The sequence below is a fragment of the Pseudorasbora parva genome, chromosome 5 (genome assembly GCF_024679245.1).
Source record: "Pseudorasbora parva isolate DD20220531a chromosome 5, ASM2467924v1, whole genome shotgun sequence".
Lineage (NCBI taxonomy): Eukaryota > Metazoa > Chordata > Actinopteri > Cypriniformes > Gobionidae > Pseudorasbora > Pseudorasbora parva.
In genome coordinates, this window is record NC_090176.1 from 17245024 (window position 1) to 17270424 (window position 25401).

Here is a 25401-nt window from a genome sequence, read left to right on the forward strand (position 1 = left end):
TTACACTGCACTATAATGGTACAGACTGTCCCTTTTCTTGTACTATAACGGGGAGTGTTTAAAATATTCGCTGAGGGCGAGAACTTCGCCTTGCCTCGCGTCACTTCTCCTCCCTCAGCGCAAATATTCATGAGCTGAAAGTCGTGCGTCCCCTTGCGTGATGACGTAGCGCGACAAATGCGGATCCCGATTGCTGCAGCCGCTTGTCAGTGTGACGAAGATTGGCACCCAGGTAAGCTGTCACTCAAACTCGTCTTTTTCCGTTCCCTATCAATCAAACAATCCGAGCAACACACAAAAATGCCCGGGGCTGAGTGAAAGAGAGCATACGCTGTTAGGGGCTCATGGGAGTTGCATGGGACAGTCGAGCCAATCTTGCCCTGTAAATCTGTAAAGTAAAAAAAAAATGTCGGCTTTTTAATAGACAGGAGGTTTCATTCTAGCAAGGGCGAGCGCTGAGTGAAGGCCCGTGTTTAGCAGCTCTCAGTCAGGCCAGATGAGCGCGAGACAACTGTCTCCGGCCTACCTTCATAGCTTCTAGTAGGTTTTTAAGCTAACAACAAATAGATGTCACCTTAACGGCTTTTACACTGCGTTCACATCGAGGACATCGGTCATGTGCACGAAACGCGAGGCATTGTAGCTTAGATGGTGTTGCGGTTTGGCGCTCGCTGCACGCGCCTTGTCTGCTGCTATAGCGACTCGCTCCCAGTGTTTGCTAGCGTGCTAATGCACGAGCTAACAGCTCTGTTCGTTTGCTACAGAGAGAAACATGGCGTTTTCTACTTTAGCTCCCGCTACTACGTTTTGTAACGAGCCCAAATAATGTTAACGTTTCGGCTACAATGACCGGTGTTTTATTGTTCTCCAAAGTTTGGTCAAGAGTCAGTAGCTAAAGCAACAGACCATAGCCGACTGGCTGTAATTTTTCTGTTTTGCTGCACATCTCGTTTTTCACACCAACAATGCTTTAGCTAGACTTGTTTATACATGTGTGTTTATACACATAACCCTCAAATTCGTTCTGTTTAAGATTGATTTACATGGCTTTGCCAATACATGAATTAAGCATAATTTTGCAGGGTATTGTGCTGGATAATTAACAGCATTTACGTTAACGCTATGCATATTGGTAAAGTGATTCTTTAAAAATGGTACATGCAACAACGTAAAGTCTCGAAACGTAAAATAAATAAAGTATTCGTGCCCACCAGAGATGTGCTAGTAGTGGGTGTGTGAATGTTTATTTTATAGCATGAAATGGCGCTCTACAGCAGGGGTTTTAAGTCTTTTAATAGATGCTACCAAATATGATCATTCTCGTGTGAGTGGCCCCCATCCTAAAATTTTAAATGCACCTAACGTTACTGTAAATGTTTTCATATATAGAGACCCAGTTAATACTGTGGAAAATGTATACAAATATATGGGAAATATGGTTAGTAGTAATACATTATCTTTTCTGTACTCTACTGTTAGATGTATTTATTTAATTGTATTTTAATATTTTATTACTTATTTGTATTCTTTATTTTTATAGTATTTTTTACAGTGTTGGGCAAAGCTCCTTTTAAAAGTAATGCATTGCAAATTTATGTTGTAACTATTGCATTACATTACTTTTGCATATTTTTTCTCATCTGAGCTGGGCTTAATTTATTTTATTGTTTTATTATTTTATGTAAACCTTGTAGGTTTGCTGCCATTCATTTTGCGTGGCATAATAATTGGAAACAGGAGAAGACTGTTCAATATTTTTACTTGAGCAATAAAAAAAATGAGAACACAAATGTGATGTTTATCAAAAGACATTTTTTTTAATTGGTTACAATATCTACTGTGTTTACTTGTTGCACACAACTCCTATTAGAGATAGGTCACAAAAAATGCAAATTTGATGTTTACCTGCTTACACCCAGGGCATTCAAGATATAGGTGACTGTTCTTTCAGTAGAACACAAATAAGGATTTTTTTTACTCCAAACGTTGTAGCCTGTCAGTCGTATAAGGCCCTGATATAACTCTGAATTGTTTTTGTTTTTTTAACCTTTATTTATTTTCCACAGGCCCCATAGCACTCCCTTGTGGCCCCCATGCTCTCTACAAAACATTTAATTTCAATATCAACACATTTATGTTTCCTTTTATAAGTTTTCATTATGCATTCTCCTTTAAATTAACTCCATATAATAAGAAAGAAGAAAAACCTTGGCCATATGTTTAAATTGACCAGTATCAATTCTAAAAGGGTTTACACATTCATTAAAAACTATAATGTTGTTTCTGTCTAGAACTTAAAAAAAGAAAGAAAAAAGGTTACATGTGGTTGCTTTCAGGTCCTTTCCTGCTGCCCGCCCGTATAATGCCCCAGTGTTGGCAGTGGCCACTTTGAATATGATGGCTGCCCAGTCTGTGTCCATAGACAAATATCAAGAGGGAGATCAGCAGGTAGACGTGATTCAAGTGTCAAACTAATATTCCATTCCTTTTTCTTTTTTTTGAGAAATGCTTAATAGTTATTTTTAAAATGTTGACAGTATTTATTTACACTCTTTCTACAGCATCCAGGAATAATCACAGCCCATTTTCTTTTTGCTTTTTCTTTAAACATAATATAGTGTTGACTAAATTGTCAAGTTCAACCAGCCAACCCAAAAATATTTTATTTATTTTAAACATTCAATATTTAGTTTTTGTTCTAAAAAAAAAAAATGTGTGTGTGTATCTCAAATGGGTCTGGTTTCACAGACAGGACTTAGATAAAACCAAGATTAGGCCTATTTCAATTAGGGCATTTTACAGACAGGTCTTCGATAAAAACATTACGGGTGAATATTTTGAGACAAAACAATGGCACTAACATTTTAAGATATGTCAGTGCAAGTTTCTTTCAGTTAAAACCGCTCAAACATGCATTTTAGTCTGGGACTAGCTTAAGCCTTTTCTGTGAAACCAGGGGAGGATGTTTTAAACTGTAAAAATCACAAACCTCATATAAAATGAATAGAAATGTAAATGTTTGGTTTGACCTGAAGTTGACGTTGACAGTCAACATTTAATTAGATCTTGCTAGAAAGTAACAAAAGCACGCAAATCAGGTTTTTAAATTTGACAAAAATGTTAAGCCTCAAATAAAATTAATAGAAATTAAAGACTTCATTTGACTTCTTGAAGCTGACAATCAACATTTTAAATTATTTTTTTATAGTCATTTTCAGTCAAGCTTATCTGTTAGTGAGTACATCGTGAAGCATTATAGAGACATTAAGCTACAAATGCTAAAATCTAACTGCCAAGACAATAGTTAGGACCTAGTATATGAAAGGAAATCATTATTTTCTGTTTCCTCTTGGATTAGATGCAGGTAATGGAGCAGTCGGAGAGTGACCTTGAAAAGGGCTTTGCCAATGGAAACAACGGAAGCTCCGGCAGCCCTGTATCCTCTGAACCACAAACACAAATGGATCTCGATAAAGCCTGTATATATAGGTGACATGATTGTCTGAATTTACTCACAAGCTCTCTAGTAAAATCTTGTATATTCTATAAATACACACTACCCTTAAACTACTTTTTTTTAAAGAAATACTATTCAGCAAGGACACATTCATTTGGTCAACAGTAAAGACATGAATAATGTTACAAAGGATTACAAATAAATGCTGTTCTTTTAAACTTTCTATTCATCAAAGAATCCTGAAAAAAATGATCATGTGTTCCATGAAAATATTAAGCATGGTTACTAATAAGCAAGTTCAGAAAATCTGCATATTAGAATGATTTCTGAATGATCATGTGACACTGAAGACTGGCGTAATGATGCCTAAAAATCAGCTTTGCATCAGCAATAAATTAGTTATATTAAATTGTAATAATATTTCACAATATTGCGGTTTTTACAATATTTGTGATCAAATAAATGTGACTTTGGTGAGCATAAGATTTCTTTCAAACACATTTAAAATCTTGCTGACCCTAAACGTTTGAACGGTAGTGTGTTTCCCACTCAAATGTATGCTGGATATGTAAATACCACCATTGACCGTTTTGTCTCTTACACATAATTCTTCTCCACTACAGACATCCCCTTTTCCCTCTCTTGGCTTTGCTGTTTGAGAAGTGTGAGCAGTCGACTCAGGGCTCTGACTGTGTGACATCTGCCAGTTTTGATGTTGACATTGAGAACTTTGTCCGCAGTCAGGAGAAAGAGGGCAAAGCCTTCTTTAGTGAAGACCCTGATGTCGATAACTTGGTAAGAGAGAGATGGTGTCAAAATAGCTAATATTACTGTGTATACCTTACCTTTATAGCTTTGATCTTGATTTCAATGTGTTTTTTTGCTATCAGATGGTCAAGGCTATCCAGGTGTTGAGGATTCATTTGTTAGAGCTCGAGAAAGTTAGTGACCTGTGCAAGGACTTCTGCAGCCGTTACATTTCCTGCCTTAAGACCAAGATGAACAGTGAGACACTACTGAGTGGAGAACCAGGCAGCCCATACTCTCCAGTCCATGACCAGGTAAGTGCCTTTCCCCTCTTATTATAGACTCAAAGCAAGTACATTGAGGAGATTTTGTTGTTGTTGTTTTTTTATTAATGAATCTATTGTTTTGCAGTTGGCCAACTCTTTCTCAGGTGCCCTCAGCCCCCAGGGCATTGTGATGCCCTCACCAGGTCTTCAACAAGGAAATGTTACAGTGACAGCAGTCAATCCATCACAAGTCGTCCCAGGTACATAGTTCTTCGGTTTCAAACTTCAGTAGGAAAGCCTTTTTTTTCACTTTTTCTCAGACAAAAGACATGCCAGAAGTAATTTGTTTCTGATGGAGAACAGAACAGGAGCTGCATGGTGTTAAGATCATATGCATATGTAGCATTTACAGATCCATTTCCATCCAGTGAATGCAGTCATGTAAGAATCCGGGAGTGAATTATACTGAAACACTGATGACTGACTTTTCTCAGGCATTTCACAACAACAAACAAAACAGCATTTCAGATGTTGTGCAACAAGATTGGTCCACTGGGCAGTCCAGTTTTTCCGTTCCTTTGTGCAACGTGTTTTTTGGGGAATTGGTTTGGTAATATGATTATATGATATGTTTCCATCATAGTTTTTTTTTTTATCGGATAAAAGTTCAGAAACAATTATCTCACTCAAACGTACGCATATGTTTTGGGCACTTTACATTGGGGTCCAATTCTCACTAACTATTTACTATGATTTTTACCTCAATAAACTGCTCATTTCTGTTTATTAATAGTTAGTAAGGTAGTAACTGTAGGGATTAAGAGATGTAGAATGTGGTCATGCAGAATGCGACATTCATTTGTGCTCTATAAGTACTAATAAACAGCCAATATCCTGGAAATATGCATGTTAATAAGCAGCTAGTTAATACTGAGAATTGTACCCTAAGCCTAAAGCATTATCTATTGTTTTTATGCAAATTTTTTAGTATCTTGGCGTTTCCATTCAGCAGCTTTTGATGCAATATCCCAAAATGTGCATAAAAATAGAAGGATGAAACATAATGTATGTACACACCTAAAGGATTATTAGGAACACCTGTTCAATTTCTCACTAATGCTATTATCTAATCAACCAATCACATGGCAGTTGCTTCAATGCATTTAGGGGTGTGGTCCTGGTCAAGACAATCTCCTGAACTCCAAACTGAATGTCAGAATGAGAAAGAAATGTGATTTAATAATTTTGAGTGTGGTATGGTTGTTGGTGCCAGTCGGGCCGGTCTGAGTATTTCACAATCTGCTCAGTTACTGGAATTTTAACACACAACCATTTCTAGGGTTTATAAAGAATGGTGTGAAAAGGGAAAAACTTCTAGTATGCGGCAGTCTTGTGGGCGAAAATGACTTGTTGATGCTTGAGGTCAGAAGAGAATGGGCCGATGGATTCAAGCTGATAGAAGAGCAACTTTGACTGAAATAACCTCTCGTTACAATCGAGATATGCAGCAACGCATTTGTGAAGCCACAACACACACAACCTTGAGGCGGATGGGCTACAACAGCAGAAGACCCCACCGGGTACCACTCATCTCCACTACAAATAGGAAAAAGAGGATACAATTTGCATGAGCTCACCAAAATTCGACCGTTGAAGACGGACAAAAAATGTTGCCTGGACTGATGAGTCTCGATTTCTGTTGACACATTCAGATGGTCAGAATTTGGCTTAAACAGAATGAGAACATGGATCCATCATGCCTTGTTACCACTGTGTAGGCTGGTGGTGGTGGTGGTGTAATGGTGTGGGGATGTTTTCTTGGCACACTTTAGGCCCCTTAGTGCCAATTGGGCATTGTTTAAATGCCACGACCTACCTGAGCATTGTTTCTGACCATGTTCATTTGTTAATGACCACCATGTACCCATCCTCTGATGGCTAATTCCAGCAGGATAATGCACCGTGTCATAAAGCTCAAACATGACAATGAGTTCACTGTACTAAAATGGCCCCCACAGTCACCAGATCTCAACCCAATAGAGCATGTTTGGGAAGTGGTGGAACAGGAGCTTCGTGCCCTGGATGTGCATCCCACAAATCTCCATCAACTGCAAGATGCTATCCTATCAATATGGGCCAACATTTCTAAATAATGCTTTCAGCACCTTGTTGAATCAATGCCACGTAGAATTAAGGCAGTTCTGAAGGCGAAAGGGGGTCAAATACAGTATTAGTATGGTGTAATATATATATATATATATATATATATATATATATATATATATATATATATATATCTATATCAGTTCACACGGTTTCTCTGAGCTGATCGTCTGACAGATCCGCGACCGACCGTGTATATATATAGACCGCCGCATGTGTCAAAGCAGATGCAGAAGTGAAGTGAAGTATATTACACATATACACACATACATAGTACAGAGACTGTACTTCACTTCTGCATCTGCTTTGACACATGCGGCGGTGTGTGTTCACTTTACACCGTGGATTATCATATATATATGTACATCGTTCACTCAAATACATACTCAAAACATCATCCTCACACTATCGGTGGTGAATCGGCACAAAATAAACCCATAACTCAGAATGAGTGAATAAAGGATCACAATAACACGTTATACTGTCTGTGGCTTGGCCGCGGCGGAGTGTGACGGTCGGTCACGGATCTGTCAGACTCAGCTCGGAGAAACCGCGTGAACTGAGCACCGTAACTGAGGCGATCCGGGCGAACACATACACACGAGCGTTTGCGTTAAACAGAGACTGGACACTCAAAACAGAGACTCAATGTTGCTGCTAGCTTTAGATAGAAAACATTACTTGTGTGCAAATGATTTGTTGAAAATCATAGAAGAGCAGCCCTTTCAACAGAAACAACCAGAGAGGGAGAGAGAGTGTATGTATGTGTGTGTGTGTGTAAAAATGCACTGTATGGTTGCAGCAACTGAGCTATAGCATAATAATACTCATAGATCTAGCCTGTGACATTACTGTGCATGATTTGGCAATTGGGGACAGCCATGCTGGGGAAAATCGAGCCGACTCCCGAATTTTTGATTTTGTATGTTTAAAAAATATTGTGAGAGAGGGAGGTGCGAGAAACGTGCTCGGCTCGTTGTGTTTTTCCTCACATGCTGCGAGCCACGAGGATACGAACATCCACAATGTCCACGCGAGAGAAAAACATCGTCTGCGAGCTCGTATGACAGCAAAAACAGCACCGGGTAACGTTACGCCCCACGCCCGGCTTTAACGTCTAATGTGGACAGCGAGTGTGACTTAAGCTAGATGGTCTGAACTTATTATTAGTTTCTGATATTGGTATCAATACTCCTAGATGACCAATAGCAGCTTTGCGATTGCCTGATACATGATAATTATCTGCGAAGTATTGTAATCTGACCACAGTGTTAGTGTATAATGTTATGAGCCAACTCTCTCACCTGCTCTGTTTTCCACTGTTTCTCCTCACACAACAACTCAAATCCTCTCTTCTGATTGTTGTTCTGTCTAATCCTGGCCTGTCCCTTATTGTGTGTCATAATTGCATGGCTGTGGTCTGCCATATGAGTATTAATAAACATTTATAACTTCCACAGCGTCCGAAATGCCATTGTGATCCATTGTTTTCATATGGTTGAAAGTCACCGCACTCCCTCTCGTTATGTCACTTCCGGTTTGCGCATGTTTTGATGCGGAAGTAACATTTTTTCGCAAAAACGACTCAAAAAGTTTTATTAGCGTATTTACAAGTATATTTTAAAGAAAATCTAGGTCCTACATTATTTTTCTATACACTGACTCACTGGCGTCTCTAACCTGCAATATGCTCTTTAAACGTACACATTTATTATTGGTGCATACATTACATTGTTTATTTAAAAGAACTGTATGTAAGAAATGTATTTCAATTAATTATAAAATGGCCCTGCTATGTCTCTAGACATTAAGAAATCATGTTAATTTCAAATACTTATATTACTACTGACAACAGTAGTCCGGCCAGGATATTGTCATGTAAAAGTTGTTGTTGCAGCCCTCAACTGATGTTGATGTTGACGTTGACATGTTGTGTTTTGGCCTGAAGCTCCACCCTCCACCTATGGACTAATCACAAAGTCAGTAGTGTTTGGGCATCCGGGTTGCCAGCTCTGCTCTAGTTACCACAGCTGCATCTACAAACGCTCCTGCTGATCCTGCAGACTATCTGACAACCTCGAGTCAGGGGGGAGAGGGGATACACCATTCTACAATCGTTTGAAAGTGATTGCAGTACCAGTTTTGGCCATAGTCTAATATGCCTTCATTATTTAACAAAATAAAACAACAATTTTACTAGATTTTGCATCGTACATGTGAACATTTTGAATGTAATTGGCATCAGTGGTTATTTGTTTGAAATGATGGTTCCTCTGATTGAAAATACACTCTCCTTTTTGTGCAGGCAATACAGTATACCAGCCAGTGACTGTAGTCACACCACAGGGACAAGTGGTGACACAAGCCATCTCACCTGGAACAATACATATCCAGAACTCACAGGTTTGCATTACACTTTAGCTGTTCTCATTTACACACAGATCACAGGCAGATTCATTGATCATTTACTGCTTGTACTCACTGTAGTTCCAACTTCAGCTCAATCAGGACTTGAGTTTCTTCGGGGGAGACGACAACTCGCCTAAAAACAAGCGTGGCGTTCTCCCCAAACAGGCTACCAATGTAATGCGCTCCTGGCTCTTCCAGCACATTGCGGTTAGTAGGCAAACCAATGTTTAAAGTCAACCTGTTTCTTTACCTTGTATAAATTCTTAAACACTCTACTGTTCAACTTCTGTATCTAGCACCCTTATCCCACTGAAGAAGAGAAAAAGCAAATTGCAATTCAAACAAACCTGACTTTACTCCAAGTCAACAATTGGTAAGTTAATCCAGCAATCACCCAAAGTAGACCTAGCTGGTTGATTTGTCTACACAGTATCAACAACATAAGCAAACCGCAAACATTTCCGGGCCGTTGGCACCCTCTGCAGGATATGTTATCCACATAACATAATCATACAAATACATTGTGTATCGTAACAGATTTGTCAAATAATATTGTATAATTATAAACCTCTTTTGATGCATTTTATAGCCAATATTTTGTTTTAAGAAATGAAAACTTCTGTTCTGTTCACATGGCACCCTCTGCCCCATCCTGCTCCGATTTGGGCATTAATTATGACATGTAACATATTAAAGTCCTAAACATAATGAATAGCACAAGAAAAGCAAAATATTTAACAGTATACCAAAATAAATACAATTTAATTCAAAGTCAATTCATTTCTGTTACTTACACACACCAAAACTAAATTTGTCTGTTACATAAAGTAAACCTTTGAAGTCAAGTGATTCCCTTGTTGTTTATTAGCTGTTCCACATATCACAACTTTAATACACTTGAAATATAGCATGTAAAATTAAAATCGCTTGCAAAATCATTAATTACAATTTTCTACAGATTTGCTTAACACGCATGAATCTCTATATCTAGGTTTTATATATTTTATAAAGCATTATCTGTTTTATATTTTTTAAATTGACAAGTCACATGCAACTTGCTAACTTACAATTCATGTATCGTCCAGAGTTTCCCACTTGAAAATACTACTTCTCTCTGTCATTCATATTATCATGATATATATTCTTTTTTTCTTCCATTGCACCTGACACAATGAGTTCTGGGATTGTCGCCACTAAGATTATATTTGATACTGCCTTTTAGGCAAAATGAGTTACCCTAGAAAGGCAGCATTATTAAGTTGTCTACCATTTGAACAATACATTGTGTTTTATGACACAGGCTTTCACACAGTATCGCAAATATCATCTTTCTCATGTTTTGCTCATTCATGATGTAACCGTGTGTGACCTGCATAGCAAGTAATGTAAAATACTGACTGGGACTGTCCTGCAGGTTTATTAATGCTCGAAGACGGATCTTGCAGCCGATGCTGGATGCCAACTCGACAGAGTCATCTAAAAACAAAAAGAAGACTGCTCAGAGCCGTCCACTACACCGCTTCTGGTCCGACACCATCGCCTCGTCTGGAACCCAGCAGCAGCTCACAATGCCAGATGGTACTTTCTCAAAATAATGTGTTCTTACAACACTCATGATCTCATGGCCCCAAATTAAAGGGTTATTTCACCCAAAAATAAAAATTCTGTCATTTATTACTCACCTTCATGTCATTCCAAACCTTTAAGACCTTCACTCATCTTCGGAACAACGAGACATCTTTTTGTGCACAAAAACAAAAAGACAAAAAAGAATTTAATGTTTTCGATGGGGTTGCACATGAAAAGTATTCTTGTTGTTCTGAAGCAGAAAGAAGGTCTTGCGGGTTTAGAACGACATGAGATTAAGTAATTAAAGGACAGCTCCGGGGAAATTTTAAGTTAATCTTGATCGTTATACCTTTGTGAGTACAGTCTATAGAAGAAAAAAAAAAGGATTGGTGCTCCGAACACAGAGCTATTACAGTTAATGCCCAGAGCTCCCACTCAGCTAAAACGGCAGTTATGGGGGCATAAACGTAAAGGGTGTCTTTGTGCCTCTTAACACAAAACAATTATAATGCAATTAAAATGTCTATCCAACATGAACAGGTCCCTTACATGACAACGAGATGCTTTTAGCCACTTAGCCATTGCTTAAATTCACCTAAATAGTGTTTTAGACGGCTAGCTGTAGTCTCGCGCTGAAGTCCCGTGGGAACGCAGCTGTAGCCGGAAAAAAAGGCAAAAAGTCCAGTTGGAAAGAGCGTTGTGTGTGTGTAAATAATAAAGTTTACATTACCTCCACAGTGGTTGCACCCGTCTTTGACCACGGAATGATATTTTTCTTCAACCAGCCCCCCTGTGTTGTGTCTGTAAGCTAGTAGTCATCCTTGTCAGTGTTCGCTGCAAATTTTCGCATTCTGTTGCCACAATTCGGAAAGGCGTGAATTTAAACAATGGCTAAGTGGCTAAACGCATCTGGACATTAACTGTAATAACTCTGTGTTGCAAGCACCAATCCGTTTTTTTTCTTCTTTTCTATAGACTGTACTCAAAAAAGCTATAACGCTCAAGATTAAAGGTCCCGTTTTTCATGTTTTTGAAGCTTTGATTATGTTTACAGTGTGCAATATAACATGAGTTCATGTTTCGCGTGTAAAAAAAAACAGTATTTTTCACACAATTGACTTATCTGTACAGCGCTGTTTCCTCTGTCCTAAAAACGAAGTCCCTCCTTTAGAAATATGTAACGAGTTCTGATTGGGCCAGCGCTTCCCGTGTTGTGATTGGACAGCAGCTTAGCGCACTTTGCCCAGAAAGGTCCCGCCTCTCACACTGAATGTGTGCTCTTCTCCATGTGGGAGAGCAACAAGACCACGCCCCCTATTTTGCGTATTCTTGTGGGCGGAGGGTTAGTCAACAAACGGTTCTAGTGACGTCATTACATCCCTGCACTTCCTGCTGTAGTCCAAACCGGCCGTTCGCTGTAGGCTTTGAAAGGGAACTTCTGTTAAATATCTCGCTTGGCATTGAAATTTGAGCTTTATAATTTTATAACAGGTATTATTTATGCTCTAACAGCAACATTACACACTAACTAAAGTTTGAAAGATGGGATCGCGAAGAACAGGACCTTGAATTTAAAAATTCCCCGGAGTTGTCCTTTAATGACAGAATAAAATTTTTTGGGTGAACTAACCTTTTAAAGGCCCTGACACACCAAGCTAATGGTTGGCCATCCGCCAATATCAGGCTGTCATTGATCGTGGGCTGGCCCAGTTTTTGTGGTTCTGCAGTTGTCAGACCCAATTTGGGGCTTTTTGGCTGACTGAACATGTTAAATCTGCATGCTTCAGCAGTTAGAGAGAGGACTCTGGTCAGCGATTCAGCTTAGTGAAAGCAAAGAAATGACGCACGAGAATAAAAGGTAGTGATGAAAGCGAGCAAAGAAGAGCGGATGCCACAGCCAGAAGGCTGTTGTTATTGTATGTCATCTCACCTGAGCATTCTAATGCGAGAATATTTTCATAACTCAAGTCATCTGGAATGAAGAAAATAAGCATGAATGATATTCAAAATGCTCTGGAAGAGCCACTGTGTTCACAGTTGATATATCTGCAGTCCTAGTTTCGGTTTCAAGAATATAGACTTGATACCTGCTGAAATAGATATTTACGCACATTCAAGTTGACAGTCGCCTGTAGTCCTTTTGGTGTGTTCAAGCACAGCTTGAGACTAGCCAACATGAGGCGACAACACAAGCCAAGCAAGTTTCTATCAATGCACACTTTGGGATATTGCATAAAAAACTGTGGATGGAAACGCTGATGCACATAAAGGCAAAATGATCAGCATTTCCATCCAAGCGTTTTTTAAATGCAATATCCCAAAATGCGCATTGATGGAAACTTGCTTGGCTTGTGTTGAAAACTTGTCATCATTTGGAAGAAAAAAAAAAATCAATTGACTGTGACGTGACATTTATAACTGGACTAACCAGGGGACTGATCTTGTTGCACTGCTTCTGAAATGCCTGAACAAAGTCGTCGTCGAAGTGGTTCCTCCCAGAACCGTCTTACTGCATTCCCAAACGGCATCATCTGCCAAGTTAATTTGTTTATTGCATTTCGTCTGTGCACAAATAATTTACTATATATGAAAATGACTATACAGTGGCTTCTCTACTGCAGAAACTTCCATTTTACTTCATGACAGTTTTGTTCTCTGACTCACTGGATGGAAACAGTGCTTCATTCATCAGGTCTTTCTTGTAAAATAAATTTTAATATCAATGAGACTTCCTGGTAAAATAAAGGAAAATAAATTCACAATTGTTCTATTCGATATTCCAATTTTGCAAACAAGTTAAATTAGCAACTTTGCATAGAAACCTAGTTACAGTCAGCTTTCATCGCCCTTAGTTCTTTAACGTCAGCTTGGTGCGTCGCGGCCTTTAAACCTATAATCTCCATTTTCTTGGTCTCATATTGCAGATTCCTACTGGATTTTGATAGCGGGATGTGTATTGTGATTGTGTGCAGGTAGTATGGTTACAGTGGGGATGAATGTAGATGGCTTCCAGGCACTTTCATCTGACGGAGCGACCCTTGCCATGCAGCAAGTCATGATGGGAAATCACAGCGAGGATGAAACCGATGACAGCTGCAATGAAGACGACACAGATTTGTCATCTGCCAACATGACCGGGCTGGGTTTAGATGTTAGCGACTAAGCCACGCGGATTGCAGGTCACACACTGCATGCTTACATTTACATCGGAAAACTTGCACTTGCCGCTTGTTGCAAGAGATCCAGTCCCTTCGTAGATTTTCAGCAAAGCTGATACTTGTGCACTACAAAAAAAAGAGTACTGTATGTTGGCCTATACGTTACACAAACACACACGAACAGTTTACAGAGAGCACAGCGTCGCTAAGAGGCGCCGTGTGTGAGGAGTTGCATTAAAGCACCTGTTTTTATTGCGTAGACGACGTGCAACTGTGTGCACTTTTATACAGATACTTCAAGAAGGTTGCAAAAATGGAACACTGAGGAAAGATTTTAAGCTTCTTAAGTGAACGTTTGGTAATGATTTTGTTTTCTATATTAACTCATTTGAATGCCAAGAATTTAAGAGTTTGTCGTTGTGCTGGTTTTATTCACACTGCATGTTCATGTTTTCTTCAGTATGCTCACGCTTGTAGAGAGGCTCCAACGAAGTTTAAGGAGAAAAGAGATTATTTTTATATATGAATGTTGTAAAATAAAAAAAAAGTGTTGTTTTTTTTTTTTTAGTTTGTGTTTTATAGGGAATATTTATGTACAGAAACTATACTCATATGCCCTGTTTTCAGGGGATGACTTGCATTTTTTAGAAAGAAAAACCAACAATGTGTTTGATTATAAACCATTTTTAAATATGTAAATTGGTTTTAACACTCGCTTACAAAATGCCTTACATATTCTTTTGTAAAACTATTATGCTGATAAGCACAGAAAGCCTGACACGTTGACTAAATTGAGGAATATCAGTGAAATCGAAGTCTCTTCCAGTAATCGTTGTCCTTATGCTGAAGATGTTCCTTCGTTTCAGAGGGACTCGTTGCTTTTGCTCTATAGGCGAACATAGTTTGATCTAAATGTGTACAAAGCTTCCCATATCAATCAAATTTATGAAAGATGCTTTGGAAATGAAGCTGGCATAAAATGTCCATATTAAAGTCAAATAAAGGTCAAGTGTGAATATTTTGTCACCATTTTACATTAAATGTTGTTAACTGTGCTGTTTTTAACAATTATTTAATTCCTGTAAACACTACTATAGTATAACATTAAAGCTTTACAAAGGTTTGCAACTATGAAAATAATTTTTGCAATGATGTGGCCTTTGTCCCTTTTTGTCCCTATTTATTGCATTAGACATGCGTACATTGTCACTTCTAAGTACTCATGACACATCAGATGTATTTCTTAAACCAATAGCAAGTACTGTACAACACTACATACACCAAATCATTTTTTTCCAGATTTGAGTGCATGTAATATAATATTTCTTCCAGCTTGATTCCTTATGTACGGCTGTCAATAGTCAGAGCTGATAGTAGAGGGATTCAGCATTTCTTCTCTCTATATGAAAAGAAAAAAATAAATTTTAATTTAACCACAAGATGGCACTGATTCGCCAGAATTACTTGTGTGAACGTGATAAATTGCCCTGCATGCATTTTTTTGTAATGAAGTATTTAAAGCTGCTGTTTGTAACTTTTTTTTTTTTACAAAAAGTATTTAATGAGACTGTACAACGAGAACCCTTTTTCCAAACCGTGTTTTCAAACCTGTGCTCCTCCACCGTGATACCTACCAGTCTGGCCTGAAATAGTCCCAATAAAAACACTTACTATAAGTGTACCATAATGCTTCAGGGTAGGACAAAAACAGTGTTTGGAAAGGGATTCATGTACATTCTCATTATATCATTTTTGTTAATCTTCAACACGTTACGAACAGCAGCTTTAAGGGGGGAAAAAGAGGCCGTCTCACGTAGCCTACAGCTAAACTCAGAAATGTACAGACACGAAGATCACAATCCTGACCTCCATCTGCAGGTGTATCCAGGTGAGGGACTGTGTGATGCGTGTGTAAACCCCAGGTTTGTTGCTTTCGGCACAGCCTTGTCCCCAGCTTGTGGCCCCCACCAATTTCCAGACAGAGGAATCCTCACAAGCCAGTGGTCCACCACTGTCACCCTATTACCAGCATGGGCACACAATTAGTTTTTGATTACCAAAACATTTTACTGTATGTCCTTCAGATATTTGATTTAAACTAGCGTCTCATGCTTACTCGCACAGTAATATTGTAATATTAACAGGGCTCGACATTAATACCCACCAAATGCGGGTAGATTTCAGCTGTGGCGGGTATGGCAGACACTCCCACTAGCCACTTTGGCGGGTTGAATATAATTCTAAATGAATACAGCCAAGACCGTCGTATTACAAAATTGGCTACAATTCAACTACAATTCTGTATACTTAGTGAAGGCGAGATAAGCGGAATCGCGATGAATGACACAACAAAAGCGCTCTCTGTTGTACGCGTGATCAGTTCTCCTTGCTCCTGAATAGTCAAATACACGTGCACACTGATGTCAAAATGTCCATCGCATGAACACAGTCGGTTATGGCTTAAGTGTAGCCTACGTAAACAGGTGGGTAATAACTGGATATGTGTCACAAATATTACATCCATGCATTCAGCAGCCCAATTAAATACCTGTCTGTCATTAATGTTAATTTTATTTTTTATTTACTGTTGTTTTTGTAATTTGCTACGGGTGTTTTTTTAATTATATATATATATATATATATATATATATATATATATATATATATATATATATATATATATACTCAACTGAACAAAATATATAACACCGGCCTAGTGTTTTTTGTATACTTTACTGCAAAAATACTACAAAGTGCACCCTTAAGCCAATGATACCTAATTTATGATGATTACTAAATATGTCATGGGGGAGAAAGTCAATAAAAAAGTCACATGTCACAAAACACTTATTTTGATATGTTGATTATCACATATATCAATCATTGATTAGCACATTATAAAATTCCATTTAAAAATTGTAACTGTAGTGTGCTATTTGATATTACAAGCTAATATATTTGAGATGCATTAAACTGAAAAATAATCATTATAAATATGTTATATATTTAAATACACAAAACAAGTTTCAGTAGGAATTACAATAAAGCTTTAGTTAAATGCTTGGCAGTGCATAGCAGTAATTATGAAATTACTTGTCATAAAAAGTTCAGCTAAATGCATTTATTATAACTAGGATACATTTTCATTTAATTGCAATAACCTGCAGTTAAGTGTCTGAAACATTACATTCAGATTGCACTTAAGTATATTCTTTTAAAGTAGCCCATTATATTCTCTAATAATCTCTCTATACTTCTTTTTCAAAAAGAATTATCCAGAATATAAATGTTAAATGTAACTTGATGCACAGGCATATGCTGTCACGGTAACACTTAATTTTACAGCGTCACATACACTGATCAGGCATAACATTATGACCTAATATTGTGTTGGTCCTAATTTTGCCGCCCTGATAAAACAGCCCTGACCCGTTGAGGCATGGACTCCACTAGACCCCTGAAGGTGTGCTGTGGTATCTGGCACCAACATGCAGAAGCAGATCCTTTAAGCCCTGTCAGTTGCGAGGTGGGGACTTCATGGATCAGACTTGTTTGTTCAGCACATCCCACAGATGCTCGATTGGATTGTTATCTGGGGAATTTGGAGGCCAAGTCAACACCTCAAACCTGTTGTGCTCCTCAAACTATCCCTGAACCATTATTGCTTTGTGGCAGGACCCAAGGCTCCCAGCAGAACATTGCCCAAAGCAGTGAATCCACTGATTTGCCTTCTTCCTATAGTGCATCATGGTGCCATGTGTTCCCTAGGTAAACGATGCACACACCCGGCCATCCATATGATGTAAAAGAAAACGTGATTAATCATACCAGGCCACCTTCTTCCATTGCTCCATAGTCCAGTTCTGATGCGCTCATGCCCATTGTTGGCACTTTCGGCAGTGGCTGGGTCAGCATGGGCACCCTGACTGGTCTGCGGCTATGCAGCCCCGTACACAACAAACTGCAAAGCATATTCTGACATCTTTCTATCAGAACCAGCATTAACTTCTTGAGCAGTAGCTCGTCTGTTTGATTGGAACACATGGTCAGCCTTCGCTCACCACGTGTATCACCTTCGGCGGTTCACCACTGGTCCTTCCTTGGACCACTTTTGATAGATACTGACCACTGCATCTAGCATCACAATTTGGCCCTTTTCAAACTCGCTCAAATCCTTACACTTGCATATTTTTCCTGCATCTAAAACATCAACTTTAAGGACAAAATGTTCACTTGCAGCGGCCTAATGTATCCCACCCACTAACAAGTGCTGTGATGAAGAGATAATCAGTGTTATTACACAGCTCTGTGAAATACTTGATTCTCATTGGTCAATCGTGCATTCCAGCGGTATGTTATTTCCAGATAACACCCGCTCATACGAGTTATCTTGACCGGAACTACTTCTATGCTTAACGCTGGCGCCATCTTGTGGCTTAAACAGCCGTGGGTTACAATGGAAGACTTCAAGGCAGGTTTCCTTTATAACGTTTCTAATATAGATATTTTTTCTTACACAAACGCATCGAGTCGAATCAGAAGGCTCTATTAACCCATCAGAGCCGTGTGGAGCACGTTATTTGATGAACAGCTGCATTTTTTATGGACTTCAAACACAACTACAACTACTGCTTGGATTAACATTAGCCTGGACTTTTTAAATATAACTCCGATTGTATTTGTCTGAAAGAAGAATGTCATATACACCTACAATAACTTGAGAGTGAGTAAATCATAGGCTTGGTTTCATTTTTGGGTGAACTAATCCTTTCAGCATTCATTTTCAACATTTAGCAAGGGCATATGGCAAATCTTCAGCAATAGATAAAGGCTTAAAGCAGGTTGGAACTGTTTTTCTTCGCGGAAGCTTTGCGTAAGAGCTAATAAAATATTTAATCTCAAGACAATATTTTGTGTCTAATAATTATTTATTTGAGACTAGTAGCCGTGTAATAAGTAAGGGATAATGTACACCCAGCCGGTTGATATCGCAGAATAAACCCCTTCAGAGTGATGCAAGTCCTGATCACTCTGTTGGGGTTTATTCTGCGATAACAACCGGCTGGGTGTACATTATCCCTTACTTATTCACTTTACCTGTCAGTTATGCCTGATGGGTGTACACTCACATATAAAACGATTATTAGGAACACCATACTAATACTGTGTTTGACCCCCTTTCGCCTTCAGAACTGCCTTAATTCTACATGGCATTGATTCAACAAGGTGCTAAAAACATTCTTTAGAAATGTTGGCCCATATTAATAGGATAGCATCTTGCAGTTGAATGGAGATTTGTGGGATGCACATCCAGGGCACGAAGCTCCCGTTCCACCACATCCCAAAGATGGAGGCCATTTTAGTACAGTGAACTTATTGTCAATTGGCACTAAGGGGCCTAAAGTGTGCCAAGAAAACATCATTACACCACCACCACCAGCCTGCACAGGGGTAAAAAGGCATGATGGGTCCATGCTCTCATTGGCCCTCATTTATCAAAAGTGCATACACCACATTTCCAGCGTACACCTTGCGTACACCCAAAACCACGGTGACTTTGAGATTTATCAATATGGACGTTGGCGTACGGTGCGCTCAAATCCTACGCCAGCTCAGGAGGTGGTGTACGCACGTTTGAGTTAGTGGGAAAATGCGCAGGAAAACAATTCCTAACACCACAAAACGCACTGACAAGATAAGCTATATTATGACCCACTGTTAAAAACCACAACAACAACATTCAGTGTTTATTTTTGTGCAACATGAACGTCAATGTTTAATTTGTGTGACTTTACCAAAGCATTTGATTTGTAGGCATATGTATTCCTCCAGTCGCGAGCCTGTGCGCTTTATCTGACGTTTCAGGCCCGTCTGGCCCGGCAGCTGCGCACGGACTGGGACTAAAATAATTCAGACTGACAAAATAATAAAAATTACCTTCTTCTTTTAAATAATAATAAAATCAATAAAAACGACATTCTTCTTCTAAATAACAAGCGTCATTAAGAATAAAAATCATAATAATAGGAAGAAGAATTTTACAAATTGTCATGTAATTATTAATGTGAATTAATGGTAATCCACATCACATCATCACTATTGTACACCCCAATACATGTGCCGTGATACGAAATTAAATGCTAATTGTTTCAAAACGTGCTGTAAAATAATGCATTGTGATGGTAATTTATCATCCAAACAGCTATTTAAACTGCTGAGTGCGCTTCTCAACCTCCACACTATTAACAGTAGGCTACTCGTAATTTAGGTCCATATTTTGTTTTTGTGGGTGCCTTTAATCCCACTCTTTAAATTCCCAAATAAAACAATTTTGGGTTTTTTTCCACTTCCCTGGTGATGGTCTCGATGGGCGCGTCTCAATCATCTCACTAGTTCAGTAATCAGGGCACTGATCAGGGAGTCAGCCCATTGACTTATGTTCTAATCAGTGCCCTGACTAGTGGACTAGTGAGATGATTGAGCGCGCCCGATCTCCACGTCGGAGAAGTTTCGCTTCTTTGCCGTCCTCTGTTTGTTCATGGCGTAAAATGGAGGAGGCGGAGACGAATATATAGGGCGTGTTATTTTAATGACGATCTCTTTCAGCCGCGGCATTTATCAAGGGCAAGTATTGCGTACACCTGGATTGCAGAGGTACGCACAGCTTCATAAATCAGGTGATGAGAGGAGTGTAAGCATAATCTTACGCCAACATATACACCAGTTTCTACGCAAGATTGATAAATGAGGTCCATTGTGTTTACGACAAATTCTGGCTCTACTATCTGAATGTGTCAACAGAAATCGAGACTCATCAGTCCAGGCAACATTTTTCCAGTCTTCAACTGTCTAATTTTGGTGAGCTCATGCAAATTGTATCCTCTTTTTCCTATTTGTAGTGGAGATGAGTGGTACCCGGTGGGGTCTTCCGCTGTTGTAGCCCATCCGCCTCAAGGTTGTGCGTGTTGTGGCTTCACAAATGCTTTGCTGCATACCTCGGTTGTAACGAGTGGTTATTTCAGTCAAAGTTGCTCTTCTGTCAGCTTGAATCAGTCGGCCCATTCTCCTCTGACCTTTAGCATCAACAAGGCATTTTCGCCCACAGGACTGCCGCATACTGGATGTTTTTCCCTTTTCACACCATTCTTTATAAACCCTAGAAATGGTTGTGCGTGAAAATCCCAGTGACTGAGCAGATTGTGAAATACTCAGACTGGCCCGTCTGGCACCAACAACCATGCCACGCTCAAAATGGCTTAAATCACCTTTCTTTCCCAGTCTGACATTCAGTTTGGAGTTCAGGAGATTGTCTTTACGGGACCACACCCCTAAATGCATTGAAACAACTGCCATGTGATTGGTTGATTAGATAATTGCATTAATGAGAAATTGAACAGGTGTTACTAATAATCCTTTAGGTGTGTGTGTGTGTTACACGTACAAATTACATAATTACATGCAACTAAACCAAACCCTAACCATAGCTATATAAGTAAATACAGTTGGAGTTAATAATTAATAGGATGTATTTAAAAGGACACAATTAAAATGAAGTATAATTGCACTAAAGTATATAACAATCCATGGTGAGATGATATACCTGGCAGGAGTCTGTCCCCCCCTCCAGGTACCCGGCACAGATCATGCCTGGTGATATATAGCCCTGATAAACCGTCGGGGTACTGCAGACCTTGTTAGAGATGAGTGGGACTCTTGCGGAAAGGAGTGCCTCACTCCCATCTCCTAAAACACAGAACACAGACATCTTATCTCCTCCTGAGTCCGTTTACAAACTCAAATCAATGGCTGCGTCCAAAAGCTTAAAAATGCTTCCTTCGAAGGATTCATTCCATGAAATAAGAATCCAATGTTAGTTGCACTTCCTGTCCCCATGGTATGGCAGCAAACTTCCTTGATTATTAAGCAGGAATGAGAGAGTAGTTCCATATCGGTCAAGAAAATCGCAACTTTTCATTTTCTAGTACGCAATGCAACTACAGAAGAGTAAATAGGAAAAATATAGAAACTCTTTGGTCATTTTTGAGCTCTAATCAGATTCAATGATCTATGCTAAGCTATTCTAAAAGTGCTACCACCAGATCCTGAGATTGGCTAAATGAACTTGAAATTGGTAAAACTCAACTGTTTAACTCTATGGGGGGGGGGGGGTCGGAAAATGAGCCTATTTTTAAAAAAAGTGTAATGTTCATTTAAGGGTTACCTAAAGGCAGGAAAATGTTTTATTTAAGGGTGTTCAGAAGTTGTTCAGAACTTACTGAAATCACGTGACTTTGATATGTGTTCCCTTCTGACTTCTGATTTGAAACCAAAGATTCGTAAAGGTTTCAAAACTTCATGAAGAATGTTTCGAAAGTGTCCATCACTATTCAGAAGAGAGGCGGGGGGACAGAGAGTGTTCTTCGATCCTGATGCACATTATTTGTTCGTCATTTTGTAGAAGTAGAGTTCAAAAATCTATTTTTCTAAAATCTATCACCATATTGCTCCAGCGAAAGTAATTTGAACACACTGGACGTTATCGTTAAGACTTCCCCAGCCTGTAACTTCCCTGTATATTGTAAAACATAATAGTCCTATCAAGTTATTGAACTTATTTTTTCCCTTTAACTCCAATTGTCATGAAAAATTTTGGACTTTGAACTCAAGTTTATCAGTTTTAAAATATTTACTAAATAATCCCTTGTCTTGTAAAAAAGTAATCCATTGTCTTGACTATTTTGGTGAGTTGAAACCATAGACTGTAAACAAAATATGGACGTAGTGTCCGTGAAATCACCCATAGGATTCTGAAGAACAGTTTTGAAGTGTAAAGTAGAGAAAAGCTGGCCGTTGCCATCATTGCAACGCGTCACTCCCAGATAACAGAAAATGGGCCAAGAGGCGGGATGTGGGTGGAGCTGAGGTGATGCGATGACTAACAGACAGCAGACAAACGGCAATCCACTTGTCACTCAAAGTGGCCACGCCCTTAATTATGCAGAAAGGCTTTACATAATGTAAACGAATAAGTTATAAACAAATTCACCCCCCTCATAGTTGTCATGAAGGGCAAAATTAGATATATTGACCAAAACCACCATTTGTACCAGGCTGTAAAGATGTTTTTTTTCCTGCTGTAAAGTTAGGCATTTTAACATGGGGCTCAATGAGATTCTGCTCCCTACCAGAGTATGTGAGCGGAGTGGACTAGGAGCGGAGTAGCGACATTTTGAATGGAGGGAGGAGTGGATTTTTTATATGTCGGAGCTTTGCGGTTTTCACTCCCTCCGAGTGCGCTCCACTACCGCTCCATCACGAGTACACTTCATGCCAACGGGCCGGCAAATAATAACTGATTTTTTAGCCAGAACTAGAGCTTAGATCGGCTCAAAAAATCAAGCCATACCCGTGCACCCGAGAGACCGGCCCTGCCCGACACATTAAGTGTAATTATGAGCCCGAGCCCGATTTAAACCCGACCATTTTTGAATACGTGGGCGTTCTGACGAGAACGAGCCTGTAATGACTAATGAGCGGAGCGGTGTGATCAGCTCAATAATCCGCTCATGAACCGCTCACCGGTAAAATGATGTTAGTTCAAATCCAGCTCAGACATGACAATTTTTTTCTTTCATATTTATATTTAAATATTATAATATTATCTTAATTTCATCTGATTATGATAAGTGCAAAGATGCGAGTGGGTCAGAAATTATTTTGGTGGTTATATTCAGTTAATATTAAATTTTGTTTTGTAAAAAGCCTCTCTTTCGTTTTGTACAAATTGTCTCTTAATTTTAATAAAGGTTTCTTCGTCCAATTGCATGTATTTTATAAATAAGAAGCAAATAGACTATCGTGATTCGTGACGTGAGGTCGCGGAAGCGATCGCTTTCATTGCTCATGAACTGAAGCGCGTCTCATAAATAAACTGAAACTCAGCAGGCTACTTGCCTCACAGACATGAGAAATATGTGTATATAAGCAAAGCGCAGTGTTTAGAAATCACATGGTAAACAACTAGATTGATGCGATGATGCCGGCCAAGCGGGATGTTAAAGTTTACATACTGGTGAAAGCACATTTTAAACAGGTAGCCCTTATTCACACACGTAGTCATTCTCTCTAATGCATTCAAAAACATGTAATCTTGTAGTGCTTACCTGCTTACAGTTATCTTTATCAGATTTTGAATGAGCAGAAATCTAGTATTGATCCGTAGATGAAATAATTGATGAAAACGTAGGCTATGTTCATCTTTCCAAACTTCCAAACAAAATTTGCACTGCAAAAAGCATCAATGATATTTAACTTTTATAAATTAACTTCAACAATAAACAATGTTGAAGCGGAACTAGGCTCCTAATCTCCTATTTTTTTTTTATTTTTTTTCATTTAATGAAGGTTATAAACCGAACTTTATAGTGATATTTCAGAGCTTACTTAAATACTTTATTAGTTAGCCGCAAATTTCCTCGGAGCGAAGATGGAGTGGTGTTTCGGATATCAGTGAGCAAGGAGTGGAGTGGGGAGTGGGAAATTGTGAACCCGGAGCGGAGCTGGAGCGGAGTGATTCTTGAATGCATAGAGCGTGGAGGGGAAATTGCTGCTGCTCCACTCCGCTCACCTACCCTACTGGAGCCTGTCAATGAATTGCAGTTTAAGTAGTTTCTGCATTGGCTTCAAGAGAAACTGGGGGAGGTTGCCGCTTGGTTAAAAGCAAGTGAAATTGCATTTCTAAGTTTAATGACCTGGAAAGGTTTTACAGGACTTGTTTGAGCTTCCTGAATCAGATATAACAATATTGGCTTCCCACACTTACCACCCTCAGCTGTGGCGCCCCATCCTGAGATCCAGCACATTTTACCATCCTCAAACTCCTCCCCAAAGTTCGGCAGACAGATAGGCTCCACAAAACCTAAGAAAAAAGGTGACACCAATCTAACAAACAAGCCATGTGTCACAAAGAATGCAAAACAGGAGCATGGGAGGTTGTAGCAGGTCATTAGGATAAGATTAAGTGACCATTTGCATAACCGCCAGCAAGTACAAAAGCTAGCTCAGAGAAACGTCACCCTACATGGTTCATCAAAAGAATCACTTTCCAGAGCTTCTTTTGTAGAAGGTACCATTAAAGATGAGGGGCTGCACCAGTTTCATCAGAGCAATATCATAGTCCAAGCCCTTGGGTCTGTAGCGTCTGTGATAAATGATCTTCTCCACGGCGAGAGACTGCGCTGCATTCATGGGCTGATCTATCAATCCCACATAGACGGTCCAAAACATAGGGATTGCATACCTGTATGGAAATCAGACTATGGTTATTTCCCTGTTGCTAGATGAATATGATAATGCTGACTCGTGAGAACATTATAAACTCACTCGTACACACAATGTGCAGCAGTCAGTATCCAGCGAGATGATATAATGGAGCCTCCACACAGGTGCACTGTCTGAAAGTGTAGGCTCACCTGCCAGGGGAACTGGCCCTCAACGGACAGGTTACCGCCAACTATACGAGCATTGAACTTAGGTCTGGAACCACAGGCTATGAGGAAACAGAATAAAATGTTTGCTGATGTAACACTGATATGCCATGTTTATTTACATGTGCACTTTATAGTGTTTAACG

The 25401-nt window shown here is 39.2% G+C and overlaps 2 protein-coding genes across 7 annotated transcripts in view; one reads left to right on the forward strand and one right to left on the reverse strand.

Moving 5' to 3' along the window:
• The first annotated feature begins 95 nt into the window (after positions 1 to 95).
• Positions 96 to 14329, forward strand: pknox1.1 (pbx/knotted 1 homeobox 1.1). 2 transcript variants are annotated; one of them, XM_067443387.1, is made up of 11 exons: positions 96 to 232; positions 2337 to 2448; positions 3359 to 3489; positions 4081 to 4252; positions 4348 to 4518; positions 4616 to 4730; positions 8939 to 9036; positions 9121 to 9249; positions 9339 to 9415; positions 10457 to 10620; positions 13584 to 14329. In XM_067443387.1, exons 2-11 carry the CDS (start codon positions 2395 to 2397, stop codon positions 13772 to 13774), a joined length of 1302 nt encoding a protein of 433 aa, XP_067299488.1. In that variant the 5' UTR covers positions 96 to 232; positions 2337 to 2394; the 3' UTR covers positions 13775 to 14329. The 2 variants fall into 2 exon arrangements, with proteins under 2 accessions (XP_067299488.1, XP_067299489.1); XM_067443388.1 differs by having other exon boundaries at positions 9133 to 9249.
• Positions 14330 to 15038: 709 nt separating this feature from the next.
• The window catches only part of tmprss3a (transmembrane serine protease 3a), a 42568-nt gene continuing 32205 nt past the window's right edge, over positions 15039 to 25401 (reverse strand). For 4 of the 5 annotated variants that reach the window (XM_067443382.1, XM_067443385.1, XM_067443381.1 and 1 more), the window contains 6 exons: positions 25152 to 25317; positions 24899 to 25068; positions 24592 to 24687; positions 21370 to 21512; positions 15636 to 15788; positions 15039 to 15168 (listed from right to left, as the gene is read on the reverse strand). In XM_067443382.1, coding sequence (XP_067299483.1) covers positions 15124 to 15168; positions 15636 to 15788; positions 21370 to 21512; positions 24592 to 24687; positions 24899 to 25068; positions 25152 to 25317 — 773 coding nt within the window. In that variant the 3' untranslated portion in view covers positions 15039 to 15123. The remainder of the gene's footprint in view (positions 15169 to 15635; positions 15789 to 21369; positions 21513 to 24591; positions 24688 to 24898; positions 25069 to 25151; positions 25318 to 25401) is intronic. The other variant, XM_067443386.1, reaches the window with a different exon arrangement.

Coding starts and splice junctions, on each gene's coding strand:
- pknox1.1 (XM_067443387.1), top strand. CDS start 2,395: ATGATGGCTGCCCAGTCTGTGTCCATAGACAAATATCAAGAGGGAGAT. Junction 9,250..9,338: donor GGCTCTTCCAGCACATTGCG/GTTAGTAGGCAA, acceptor TTCTGTATCTAG/CACCCTTATCCCACTGAAGA. Junction 10,621..13,583: donor GCAGCTCACAATGCCAGATG/GTACTTTCTCAA, acceptor GATTGTGTGCAG/GTAGTATGGTTACAGTGGGG.